The 12,821-nt window shown below is 35.3% G+C and overlaps 1 protein-coding gene across 4 annotated transcripts in view; it reads left to right on the top strand.

Moving 5' to 3' along the window:
- Positions 1–10,022, top strand: part of GPR155 (G protein-coupled receptor 155) — a 29,807-nt gene extending 19,785 nt beyond the window's left edge. For 3 of the 4 annotated variants that reach the window (XM_086751453.1, XM_086751454.1, XM_086751452.1), the window contains exons 11-16: positions 402–503; positions 2,189–2,322; positions 3,925–4,020; positions 4,791–4,855; positions 5,670–5,807; positions 7,999–10,022. In XM_086751453.1, coding sequence (XP_086607579.1) covers positions 402–503; positions 2,189–2,322; positions 3,925–4,020; positions 4,791–4,855; positions 5,670–5,807; positions 7,999–8,221 — 758 coding nt within the window. In that variant the 3' untranslated portion in view covers positions 8,222–10,022. Of the gene's footprint in view, positions 1–401; positions 504–2,188; positions 2,323–3,924; positions 4,021–4,790; positions 4,856–5,669; positions 5,808–7,945 lie in introns of all 4 variants that reach the window. The other variant, XM_086751455.1, reaches the window with a different exon arrangement.
- The last annotated feature ends 2,799 nt before the right edge of the window (positions 10,023–12,821 follow it).

Here is a 12,821-nt window from a genome sequence, read left to right as displayed (position 1 = left end):
ATAAGGATGTGATAAATGCACTCCACTAGGTGTCTTGGGTTGTTCAGTCACTAAAACATCACTCTGAGAATGAATTAGATGCCTGCAGCATTGCTACTCAATGTGTTTCTAATTCTCCTTGTTTTTATGTAGCCTTTTTTGATCACTTCCCGTATGTTTTCCCTCTAGCTAAAAGTACTTGTGTTGCTTCCACAGTGGTGGTGCTATGTTAAATATTTCTCTGTATTAGTAGTGTCACCCATTTACCCTTTCAGCAAATTGGAAAAATTAAGTCTACTTTCTTCTTTTGAATTATTTGTGAGCGTAATAGTTAAAGGTGTATAGAATGTATTGTTGTACTCGGAAAATAAGTTATGATAGTGAAGGAAGCTAACTGTGGTGTTACTGTGTACACTTAATAGGTTGCTGTTCTTGTCAGATGACAAATGATGAATTATTCTGTGCTGGAGAGAGCAAAGCAATGTTAAATGCTGTTGAAAACAAGGTTCCTCCAATTGAGACAGGTAAAGCAGTCGTGTCTTGTTTTAATATTGCAAAACTCTTCCACAGATTTTGTGTGGTGTTCTCACAAAGAAACTGTTCAGGCTGTTGTTTTCTCAACTCTACCTGGATAACTTGTATTTCATATAAAATACAAGTATTAGACAATATGTAGGGTGTTTATTCTCTTCTGCTTATAGTTACTTGTAATCTTTCGGCACTCAGACAGTTGTTTTGGGTTGTCTTTTTTACCAGTAAGTAAGTAACACATCCTTCTGGGCACTCAGACTTTACCTCTCTGTCGCTGCCTTGTTTGGACACTGGGAAGCTGAATGCATAACTACTTTGCCTCAAGTTTTCAACTTAAAAACACTTTTTTACATAATCATATTCATATCTTCTATCTTCTAGAAAAGCTTTTGAAGTGAGCCTTTGTTGTAACCATGCACAGGTTTTGAATGAGAAACTTTAGATCTAGAGGAGCAATCACATACTGCAGATTAGATCGAACGTCTGTGCTGCTGTACTGTTCACGTTTAGTGGAGGGAGATGGAGAAAATAGAATAAAGGGGCCTTAGGAGTCACTGAAATAGAAAAAATGGATCAAAGTAACTGATGGGAAACTGCACGCTCAGCCCATTTTCACTGTACATTGCTTTCAGTAATCAAAGCTAGTTGCAGTGTGACCTTTCTTTTTTTCCTATTTTCTTTTTCTTGTGTTTTTGCATCCTTAGCAAGGAAGTTCATATCCTTTTGCTTTGTTTGGATTCAGAGTAACTTTTAACACATCTAAATATTTTACACTGAAACATAGTTGTCTTCTCTCACAAAATGCTAGCTTTCCACCTGTTGCCAACTATTTCATCTATTAAGTAATTCAGACAAACATCATAAGAATGTCTTCCTGATGGAGGAAGGCTAGTTTAATTTTCTTATCCTGAAAGATAAGGTAGAAAATATCCTGATTGTGTGGAAATTTTTTCGACCTGCTGAGTGAACACTTCAAAACTATAAATCAGTAAAAGCAAATTGTAACAGATACACTTGTGTAACTTTGGCTGCAATAATTACTAAACCTTTTGCTATCCCTTTGAACTGCTATGACAGGTATCTGGTGCAAATTCTTAAGTATGTCCTTGCCAGGAAGTTTTTCACTGCCACCTAGAGGAAGATACTCAGAATTCCGTAGAACTCTAGCTGGAATTCAAGTGTTCATTCTCTGTGTGTTTGACTGGTTTGGTAGAATTATGACAGTATTCTGATACGCCAAGTTAAAAAGACAATCACAGAACTGAAATAAATATGGCTGATTGTCTGATGTATCAACAACACTGAGATACAGAACTGACAGTATATTTGAAATATTTATTCCAGAAATAAATTCTAAGTTTAAAAGCTATTCTGATAAATTTTTCATTATTTTTAGTACTGCTTTCTAAATGTTAACCATAACTTAAATTTGCATTAAACCTTTGAAAGAAGAGTTCTGTTGCAAATGTTTCTTCATTTTAGGAGCACATGTAAACTACTGTTTCATTTGAGAATAGATGTCTGAACAGGTTATTGTCAAAGCTAACATTAAATTTTGTGTGTGTGACTTCAGCACAGATACTTACAAGGTAATTTAACTCAGCAAGTTATATTAAAAATTTTGCTCATGGAGTTCTTAAGTTAGAAGCCTAATGAAGAATTCTGGTTTGTTTTTCAGCTGATCAGTGTGTGAGTCATTGCAGTGCTCAAACCTGCGTATTGGCTCAGGAAGAACAGCTTCTACAGACTGGAGACAAACAGCTGGCCAGACATGTGCTGCTGTGCTTACTTCTTATTGTTGGCCTGTTTGCTGTAAATATTTTTTTGTCCCTATGTTGTTTAACTCATGGAGGTGGAATGATTTTTAGGAGAGCTATATAGACAGTCCAGTAAAAATCTTCCAATTACTCATGTAACTATTCATTAAATAAATTAGAGGCTTTAGTTTGGTCCCTTACTGGAAGAACGATATTGTAAAATTAGTTTTTCTGTGCCGCATCATAAATTAAAGGCAAGTTAAAATTTATTTTAGTGAGCAAGCCATGTGGAGAACCCTAAAGGGAAAAAAATGTGATTATATCATTTGGTAATTAATTTATCACTACTGCCACTCTTCCCATTTCTTTCAAGAACTAGTCTTCTTCCCTAGACAATAATAAATTTAAAATATAAAGTGAATTCTAGTTCTGAAAGAGACGCTACAAAAATTGTTCCATCTGATTGTGCTTATATTTGGAACTTGTATTTCTCTGAGGTGCTTTGGTAATGAGGAATAATCTAAGACTTTATTTGAAATGGGAAAAGGCAAGTTTGTTGCTTTTAGTGCTTGTTTGGAGGAAATGTAGCTAAACTATTATTGCCAGGCATCATTATTGACTAAATCCCACCTGTAAGGGTGCCTGCTCCTGTGTAAAAGTGTGAAATACCAGATTGTAATGCTTTAGGGGTATAATTTGAATTTTTATCTGTGACAAAGATGAGAAACAACTCTCTCTGTTTGAATGTAATGTTTAAAGTTGAGCATCCTGTGGATGAGAATTAGGGGGGAAATATTTTTATTCTAAATGGAAAATACTATGGCACAAATATGTAATACTGCAAGGCAGAGACAGTGTGGCACAACTATGTAGTGTAATAGCTACTACCGTTGCTTTTCAGGTTCTGTTATATTACAAAGTGAAAGTTTTCCCTGTCTCAAATTTCCTGTCTCAAATATTCCATGCTAGTATATTATTTTAAATCCTCTATATTTAAGAGGTGTCCCAAATGTTAGCCCAAATATTAGTTGATGTCTGTGCTCCTTGCAGGGGAGTTGGACTAGATGGCCTTTAAAGGTCCCTTCCAACCCAAACCATTCTATGATTCTAAATGAGACGAGTTATATTAAATAATTAGCTTTTACACCCAAATGGGTTACCTTTGGAGTTTTTTTTTCGTTTTGTTAGGCATCTAAAATAGCTGAAGTGGTATGTGCTTCAGCCTAACACAATCTCAACTATGCAGATAATATGTAGAAAGCACTGGTCTCAGCTAAACAGACCTAAAGACAAACACTGCAAGTCTGTCTGGGCTAATATTGTCTATGTTAGGCTGAATACCTAAGTATGCTTAAGGCAAGTTCCTTATGTAAACATGTAAATGGGCAGGACCTCTATGCTGGTATATTTTGCATTATTTTATTTAAAACCAAACAAGCTCTCCATCCTTCCCTCCAGCTATTAAGCCTAACTAAAATTATGTTTTAAGGTGTTTATCCACTCTTATTTGTCTTTATCCAAATGATGTGTTAAATAAAGATAGTGAAACTTGTGCAAGAATCTATTAGCATGCGAAGAGTAAAAAAAAAGTGCTTTTGATTTTTAACAGTCAGGTTAGTTTTGTGGTTTTTGTTGTTGTGCTTTTTTTTCTTAACAGAATCTTTCCAGTTGTTTATGGTGGCTGTTCAACCAAGAGCCTGGAAGGCTATATGTGGAATTACAGTTCTTCTGTGCTGTGTTTAATTTTGGTCAGGTACTTACCAATGTTTGTTCTGAAAACATTTTTAGCCTTATTTGTACCAGAACGTCTCATGGGTTTCCATTCTGTGGAATTACACCAGTATAAATAAATAGGTGCAGGATGACTATGTGGATACTTTTGCTATGAGGCTTTAAGATATTATCTCTTCAGTTTCAGTTATAGCACCATTAACTAATAGCTGACAATTAGGTGTATAATTGTTCCAGCTGCAGACAGCCAATTTCAGTGCAAACTGACACAAGGTAGCTTTGTTACCTATGAAGGTGAAAGCAAGGCAGTGTTCATACACGTACTAGAGGAGTGCTGCACAGATCCGTGGACAGGTGTGCCTACCAGATGCACTGCAGTATCAAGTAATGATGGTAGTTTTGGTACAAAATTGACACAGAAAAACAAATTAACTAGAGAGCATTCTAGCATTCCAATTACAAGAAGTAAATTCTTTTCTTGACATTAACAAAAATAGATTTAAATAACTGGCTGTGTGATGATACTGATACCTAAATGTCAGGTGGCATGTCATGGCATTAGTTTTACTAAACTGTTTCTTGAAGAGTTTCTTTTATGGACTGTTATGTATTAATCTGTTTTTTTTTCAAGGCCCAAATGAACAATCAAAGCAGAAACAAAATGCATTTTGAGTGATATCTAAAGAGGGATACTTTTCATGCGTGTTTTGGCAATGAGTTTTTAAGAGATTTCCGTTCTTTAGAAACCAAAGTTTTTGCTTAATGTTTCTTTTTAAATATTTTTTCCTCCAGGGCTTCATTTCCTTTGGTATTTTTGGCTTAGATAAGCATTTAATCATTCTACCATTCAAGCGAAGGTAAATATAATCTTTACACTTACACCTATAAACTTAATTATTAACAGTAATAATTTTTAAGGAGTACTGAGTGCCATTGCATTCCATTTCATATTTGTTCAACCTTCCAAATTTATTTTCTCTCCCAGTTGTGGAGAGCTAATTGCAGTTCACTGTGCATCAAGTTTTTACTGCTCTCCTAATGACTCTCCTAAAGACAAAAGTCCCACAGCTTCCCTATAAAAAAAAGATCTTTGGCAAATGATGGTGAAGTATGTGATTGGATCAGTGAGATGATGGATCTTCCGAAATAATTGCATATAATTAATTAAATAAATACTTAGATGTGAATAATAAAATTCTGATAAATTAAAACTTAAATGTGAATGCTGAACCAGATTCTGTCATCAGTCTTTTAAAGTCCTATATTCGTAGCCTCATGCAAGTACTCTGTGTGGACTTTGTGTGGATGGACACCTTTCATTGGTACCTCACTGTGGAGGCATAAGTTGTACAAAGCTATCTCTAACTTTGAGCTAGCTGGCTGTGGTGTGAATGCAGCAGCTGAAGCTGGCTCTCAGTTACTCGCTCTCTTTCCTTCTACCTGAGCCTGGAATAAAGCCTCAGTGTTCAAAGGCCATACAAGTGTATTAGGAAGGTTGCATATAAAGTATTTGGCACAAAACCAGTAAAAGAGTTGTGATAAGATTCCTATATGAGTTCTGTTCTAGTATTTGCAGTTTCCTTAAAAATGTTTCTGGTTGATTTGCTGGTTTTCTTTTTTTTTTTGTTTTCTTTTTTTTTTTTTTTTTAATTTCTAATTTTTTTTTTTAAGACTTGAATTTCTCTGGGGAGGAAGAGAATCAGCAGCGCATACAGATCTCTCTGTACCTGAGGAAATCAGGATGACCTGTCAACAGTTTGTTCGTTATCATAGAGATCACTGTGTCAAAAGCATTGTCAGAGGCAGAAGGTAAGGTTCCTCCCTGCACATATAACCTGTTACAAAGGTTATATATGGTTCACCTTTCAGAAATAATGAAACGCAGTTTAATCTGACCGTGGGCAATTCCTGTTGTAGGATATTTATTCAAACCTCAGGCTGAGTAAGAATTTAGCAGTAACAGAGAAATGTTTCTAGTCTCAAACTGAAACATTGACGTGCAAGTTATCATGTTATCCTATCTAGGTTTTATATATACTATGAGAAGTTTTATATAAATTATGAAAAGTTTTATATCATTAAGGGATGGCCCCAGACTTCAGGAGAGAAAATCTTTCTGAATGAAAGTGTACAATGATGCCTGTAATAGAGGGCATGTGTCTATGAATTTGTCAAACTTGAGACCCTTCATTTGTTTTATTTTGAGATTAAGATGTCAGTATTTATGTGACTGAAGGTTTACTACTAAATAGCTTTTACAGGAGGCAAAACTGTTGCAGCTCATGTCAGTGTGTACTCAGAGGCTACTGAGTATGTGAGATTATAGTGTTTTTAGGACCTTTACACCTCTGGAGTTCAAACAGTTTCTTTTGCTCGTTCCTGTCGTGAAGCCTCAACCTCCATTTATGAGACCGGCAAAGCTTTCATATGCAAATTATGATACTCAAATTAAGGATTATGTATTAAAGTATGTGTAGGTGGATTAAAAGAGAAATACAGGCAGAAGCAGCAGGAGCAAGAAAAAGATTCTGCCTTTATTTAAAAACTTACTGTATGAAATAGAGACATGAAGAATTGTTCTAACAGGACACTTACGCTTTTCTTGTCATGTGAGCTTTTAAGTAGGACTAGTTTAGCTGGATGAGGTGGTCTTTTAATGGTCAGATAGTCTGAAACCACATTCCAGGTGTTTTTTGACAGCATTTTGTTCAGTCTCCTCGGAAGTCAGTAAAGTTCCATAAGAAGTAAAGTAACAAATTTATCAGTTTAGGAAAAATGAACTATGGTAGTTCAAGGACTTGCTTCTTTCATGTCAGACAGAAAAAGATATGACAGAAAATGTTTGTTTTGAAATACGACAGGTTTTACAGCTGTTTCCTGTGCCTCTATTGCTGTTGTGGTTTCTTGGGCTTTGGGCTGTTCATTTGGTTAGGTTTTGTGTTTGTTTTTTTAATTGTATATCCACCTGAGAATACATCAAAATCTGACATTTGTTGCTTCATTGTTTTAATATTACTTTTGAGTGGAACTAGTTTCATGTCTTATTTTGCTTTATGAGTTAAAAGAAAGCATTTATCTTTTAATTTTAAATATTGGTCTAACTCGATCCTATCCTCTTTGATTTAAACATACTGTAACTGAGACATTGCAATAATGGATTTTTATTTTATTTATTTAAATTTTTTTGCTTCTCTGCTAATAGATGTTAACACTTGCTCTGTGTTACTGCTGCTTTTAACTTAAAAGAATAGAGAAGGAAGTTTGGTTTTTGCTGTCTTGTGTAGCTGTTAATCATCTTCAGAAACCCTGTGCTAAAATCTGCTCCATAGAGCAGATTTTAGATAACCAGAAACATTCATTGCAGCAGGTAAATTTCTGAATGCTATTTTTACTGTAACTAGATAGATGGTAGTGGCATTGCCTCATAAATATGTAAAAGAAAATTAGTTTAGTCTTGTTGTAAAAGTTCTATTTATTCTTAGTACTGCCTATGTGGTAAATATTTAACTTGTATATCTGGTTAATTGGTTTTTGTTTACAATATATTTAAGCAGTTAGTGTCTGTTTAAAGCTGTAAAGAAATTATAAAATGGAATTAAAGTGCAGATGGAGTTCCTGTTGGTGGGGGCATGCTGCATTCATATTTTGTTGCAGAAATGGTCATTCTATAATGAGTACACAGGACGTAAGTATCCAAGAAATAGAATTACATTGTGTGTGTTTTTAGGAGAACTGATACCTATGTTCATTGAAGTTTGCTTGCACAAGCCTAAAATAACTTTGTACATACATTTTGCTTCTCATTGAAGTGTCTGTAGGAAAAGGTAGTGAACATTGGCATGGCCCTAATGTACAAAACTTGCAAATTCTCTTCTAACATGCTCTTAACTATCATGATGTCTTTCCTTGTTTCCTGCTATTTTTCCTTGCCTTTCCCCATCGTGCAGTGGTGCTACCAGATTTACAGAACATGTGGGTGAATCATTCCTTTGACATACAGGTGTGGTGCAAAGATCTCCACTGGCATCTTCTTTGGCTGTGACCTGGTGAACTGGCTCATACAAGTTGGCCTTGCCTCTGACCGTGGTGAAGCTGCGGTGTATGGAGACAGACTGATGAAAGGAGGCGTCATCCAGCATATTACAAATGAATTTGAATTTCGGGACGAATATTTGTATTACCGCTTTATTCCTAAGAGATCAGTTGCAGCTGAGAGCCATTGACCTGAGCATGTAGGCAGAGGACAGGCAGTTAGGGGGCAATGTCACCATCTCCTCTGCCTTCACCAATGGAATTTGAAGTATTTCTTTCTCAGGGCTCTCAGAGAATTGTGTTATTCTCTCTTGTAAAGTTAAGAGATGTGGTTCTACTTGTGTCTGTCCTGAAGGAAATGGTAGTGAGTGATATTTAGTGAGCATTCCAACTAGAATGCAACTAGAACAAAACAAGATGCTCTGGATTTAGACCATTTATTTCCATTTTGAGCAAAACAAATAGTAAAATGGTATGTGTTACTGTCATACTATAGAGACGTTGAAAGAGCAACTTTATTGACTGGTGCCACAATGAAAAAAAAAAAAAAAACAACCCATGAATGAGAGGTATTTGTCATGTTGCTGTATGTTTTTCCATATTTTAGTGTGATGAAATACTGATTCCTGTTTATAGTCAGGCTTCCCCCTGACTTCATAGGAGTCAGATTTCTTCTACCATATCCCAGTTTTTACTACTCTACTCTTGTCTAACACCAGGAACTTTTTTTAGCTGTTTACACCTCAGATCAGGTGGCTTGTTTCTCCCTTAAAGATAAAATCCTCCATTTGTAAAAGTAGAATTGTTGTGAAGATGATTCTGATGTCAGAGGATTAAAACTGAGGAAATATTAAGTGGAATAAATAATGGTTTTTTACAAATTTGCCAAATCTTAAAAACATATAAAAATACCCACTGCTCCCTCAAATTAAGAAGTGAAGTAATGGAATTTCATATTTAAAAAAAATGGTTCTGAAGTTTTGCCTTATGGTTGTAGTAACAGCTTTGTCAAGAGTAGATTTTTACCTTCCAAAATTAGCCTTAGTTTAATTCAGAAGTGCCAGCCTCAAATAAAGATGTTATGGAAGCCTTGGATACCTGTGCAAGTCAAGATGAAAAATTTTATCAAATCCTAAAACCTTTTAAATGAAATACAATGACTTTTAAACCTACTGTATAAAGAATCCACGTTAGGGTTTAGAGTAGCTAAAGATCCTGTAATTTTAGTATTGGTTGCCTAACACAGGTTTCTAACAAGCCTCAGGTATCCCCCACAATGTTTAAATAGTTACTCTTGCGTCGTTCAGATTCCTGTGCACTGAAGGCAGAATCTGAGAACCTGTGTGTCTTCTGCAGTATTTTGAAAAGGTTAAAGACAAACTGCAGTATCTGATAGCCATTATGCTGCCCCTTTAAAACTGCAAGAACAGCATTTATATGTCTGTATAAAAATTTTATATAGTGAGGGAAAGGAACCCAGGTATTAAAAAAAATGTATTTGCTCAAGTATATGAATAACTCTTCTTATCCTCTTTTTAAAAAAGTCTTTCCCTTCTTTTTTTTTAGCACACAAAATGTTACTATAGCTACTTATGCATCTACTTTGTATCAAAAATTAAAAGTTATTTTAGCAGCATAAACTACTGTTGAAGAAACAGTTGTTTTATGGTAGCTATAACACCATGCAAGACTTATACTGGAAAAATAATTCTTTTTACTGTCAGTCTTATTGCACATCTGCAGTGTGCACAGGAACATAACTGCATACTACTGCACAGGTGTGCTATACAAACTGACATATTTTAATGTTTTCCAGCAACAAAATAATTGACCCATGTATCAGGCTGTGGCCACAAAGGAAAGCAATAGTGTATTTTCCATTACAACTGCTGAAGAGGGCTACATCAAATATTTTTGAATAATTAGATATACATGACTTGGAGTATGTCTGGCTTCTAAACACTGTAACTTGTCAATAAATCTCTTACTTGATTTCAGAGTTCTGAGCTTTGATGTGATGTGAGCTGTGGGAGGGTTATGTGTGCATGTCAAGATTCATGAGAAATGTGTTTTTCTGACATATTTGTTGAAGTGGCTCTTGAGTTTCAAATTTGGTATTTTTTTAAATCCATCCTTGATGCTTTTTAATTAGGCAGAGGACTCGTTAAGGGGTCCGGTTTTCATCTAACAGCCTAAACAGATCTTTAGAAATATTTTACGTTATCATTGTGACAATCATCTACTCACCTAATACAAATTATTTTTTAAATTATTCAAATGTTCAAGTAGTTGGTCATAGATCAGTTTTACAGTCCTATGAATAGTCGTCGTTCTTGCGCTATTGTCTTTCTCATTTTCATCATAAAGTCCTGCTCTTGCCTCCCTTTTTATAATGGCTCTACTATTTCCTAGATTAGAACACAAGGTATCTGTTTTAAAGTAAGAAATTGCTCAAAATTTCTGCTTACAGAAGGCTCCCTGTTACAAATCTAATAAGAGAACACCTTTAATTGACAACTGACACCTGATTCTGTTAGATGCACTGTTACAAGATTGTGACTGCCGATATCATACCCATTAGTCTGATTAGAGTCTATGATGGTTAGTAAGTAGACTAAAGAAACTATGAATGAAATACAGGATATGATAATCTGTTTCTAAATCACTGGGTACTTCTGGAAGCTAATAATAGATTTTGAATAGCTTTAGAAAGTTAAGTAACTCTTTTATCTGATAAATATTTGCTTCCATGAAGGAGCACTGGCAAGTTTTAAAATAGTTGACAATTTGATGTATGTCAGTAGTTGATCTACTGATGTGTGAATTTTTGGTGGTTAGAAATAGCTTTGTCTTAAAGATGTGGCCAGTGGTGCAATGAGTTCTTCTATTCTGAAGGTGGATTAGTTTGGGATAAATCTCAGTTAACTTGGAAGTTATAGTTCTGTGAAAATACCCACTGAACAAGTAAGTCCAGGAGATTCTCCAGTGAAACACTGGATCTTTTTTTCTAGCACTAATGTAAAAATAATTGTTAGCATGGGCAGGGTGGTTATCAAACTTTTAGTTTGCTAGGTAGCAGTTTCAGTACTTTTTTTTTAAAAAATAACGATCCTTCATAAAGCTCTAGACCTTTTAAAATAAGCTGCAAGATGCATTTCTAGATGAAATATATGCAAAGATTGCCCTCTAGAGGACCTTTTTTTTTTTTTTTTTTTAATGCATGGTTGTTGGAGGGAGGGTTATTTATTCGTCCTGATTTCATCTTTATTTTCATGAAATCCCAGGAAAAAGGGTACCAAAATATCGTATACTCTGTTGGCCATCACTTGATCTATCTCCACACATCACATTGTTTTTACTTTGTATCCTCTAGCACAGAAGTTAGAGGAATAGAGTTGGACTGTACCTGCTGATATTACAACCAGACCGATATGCTTAACCTGGTTAACTGCCACCCCAAGTTGAAGTGGCCAAGAAGTTCAGTTAAAGGCCGGCTCCACCACCTTCACTACTTTCATTCCTGTGTAACTTCACTGTTTGCATTGCAGCATAAAATGACTTCTTTTGTTTTGCTGTGCTACCTGTAAATGACTCATATCTTGGTTTCCAGCACTGTTTTACCTGGCATTTATTTCTGCTTTGAAGTTATCAAAGAGCTAGTGGGGAACAGCTGATGATAAAAAATAGGATAAAGATACACATGACAGGCAGATAGAGACATCCATGAGGAAAACAGGTAAATACAGCAAAGTTTGGGTTTTTTTTTAAATAAACCTTCCAGTTCACAAACATCCACTGTAATATTGAACTTCTAAGAAATTTTGCTGGTAACACAGGTACAAAAGGTTCACAGTCAACTCAAGCTTACTTTCAGTCCTACCTGCTACTGAATCTTACTTGTTACTGCCACTTCATACGCACAGGTTCACTAGAACTAGAAAGTTAAAGAACCTTTCCTGACTCTTTAGTTTTTTGCTGTGGATCTGAACATTGTATTCCAAATTAACTTCTACTTTTATTGTAGAGTCAGGAAGAACCAATTCTGCCAAGCTCTTAGTTTTCTTACTCATTCTGCAAACTTCACTGTATATATATTTTTCTTTTTTGTTTGCCTATACTTACTTTTTTAACCAGTGGAGGGGATAAACAGTTTACAAAATGAAAAAAACTGCATGTGTGTAGCTCCATTGTTAGCATCTGAGATGATTCTAGAAACTGACTAAATACAGCAAAATCATAAAAGAATGGCCTTTCTGTGGTCTGCCGGGTCTTTCTGTGGGGATGTTGTGTCATGTCACGTACTGCTACTGCAGTCCGAATACTTCATTTCATGTTACATGTTCTCTTCTGAAGGTTTCCAGAAGTACTGGGTTTTTTTCCTTCTAGTCATACTTTTTTATCCTGCTTGGTCATGTAGTAAAATCAAAATCTTCTTTCTTTGCTGTTTGCTCGTTTTGTCCCTTGCCACAGATAATAAAAGTAGTGTCAGGTATTGATCGTTACTTTTACATAGTATCAGGGAGGAAGAGTTCCTGGCAGGGCAAAAAGCTTGATTAAATTAACTCCATAGTCTAGTAATTTTGGCAAGACAAGTCATAGTTAAAAGGCTTTATAAGAAGTGAAAAAATGTAAAAAGTCCTTTTAAATGTCCTGCTGAGTACATGTGTATACTTGTGTACCTCAACCTCTTTCTAGTTGCCCGATTTTAAAAAATAACAATTCAAGAACGTTAAAACACTCCCACACGATGTTATAAAGTGTATTTGCAGAATTAATTTGACAATAATCCTA

This window comes from Chlamydotis macqueenii, chromosome 6, assembly GCF_036417535.1.
Source record: "Chlamydotis macqueenii isolate bChlMac1 chromosome 6, bChlMac1.mat, whole genome shotgun sequence".
In the NCBI taxonomy this organism is placed as follows: domain Eukaryota; kingdom Metazoa; phylum Chordata; class Aves; order Otidiformes; family Otididae; genus Chlamydotis; species Chlamydotis macqueenii.
Note: the sequence above shows the minus strand (reverse complement) of the source record. Positions and strands in the feature narration are given on the sequence as shown.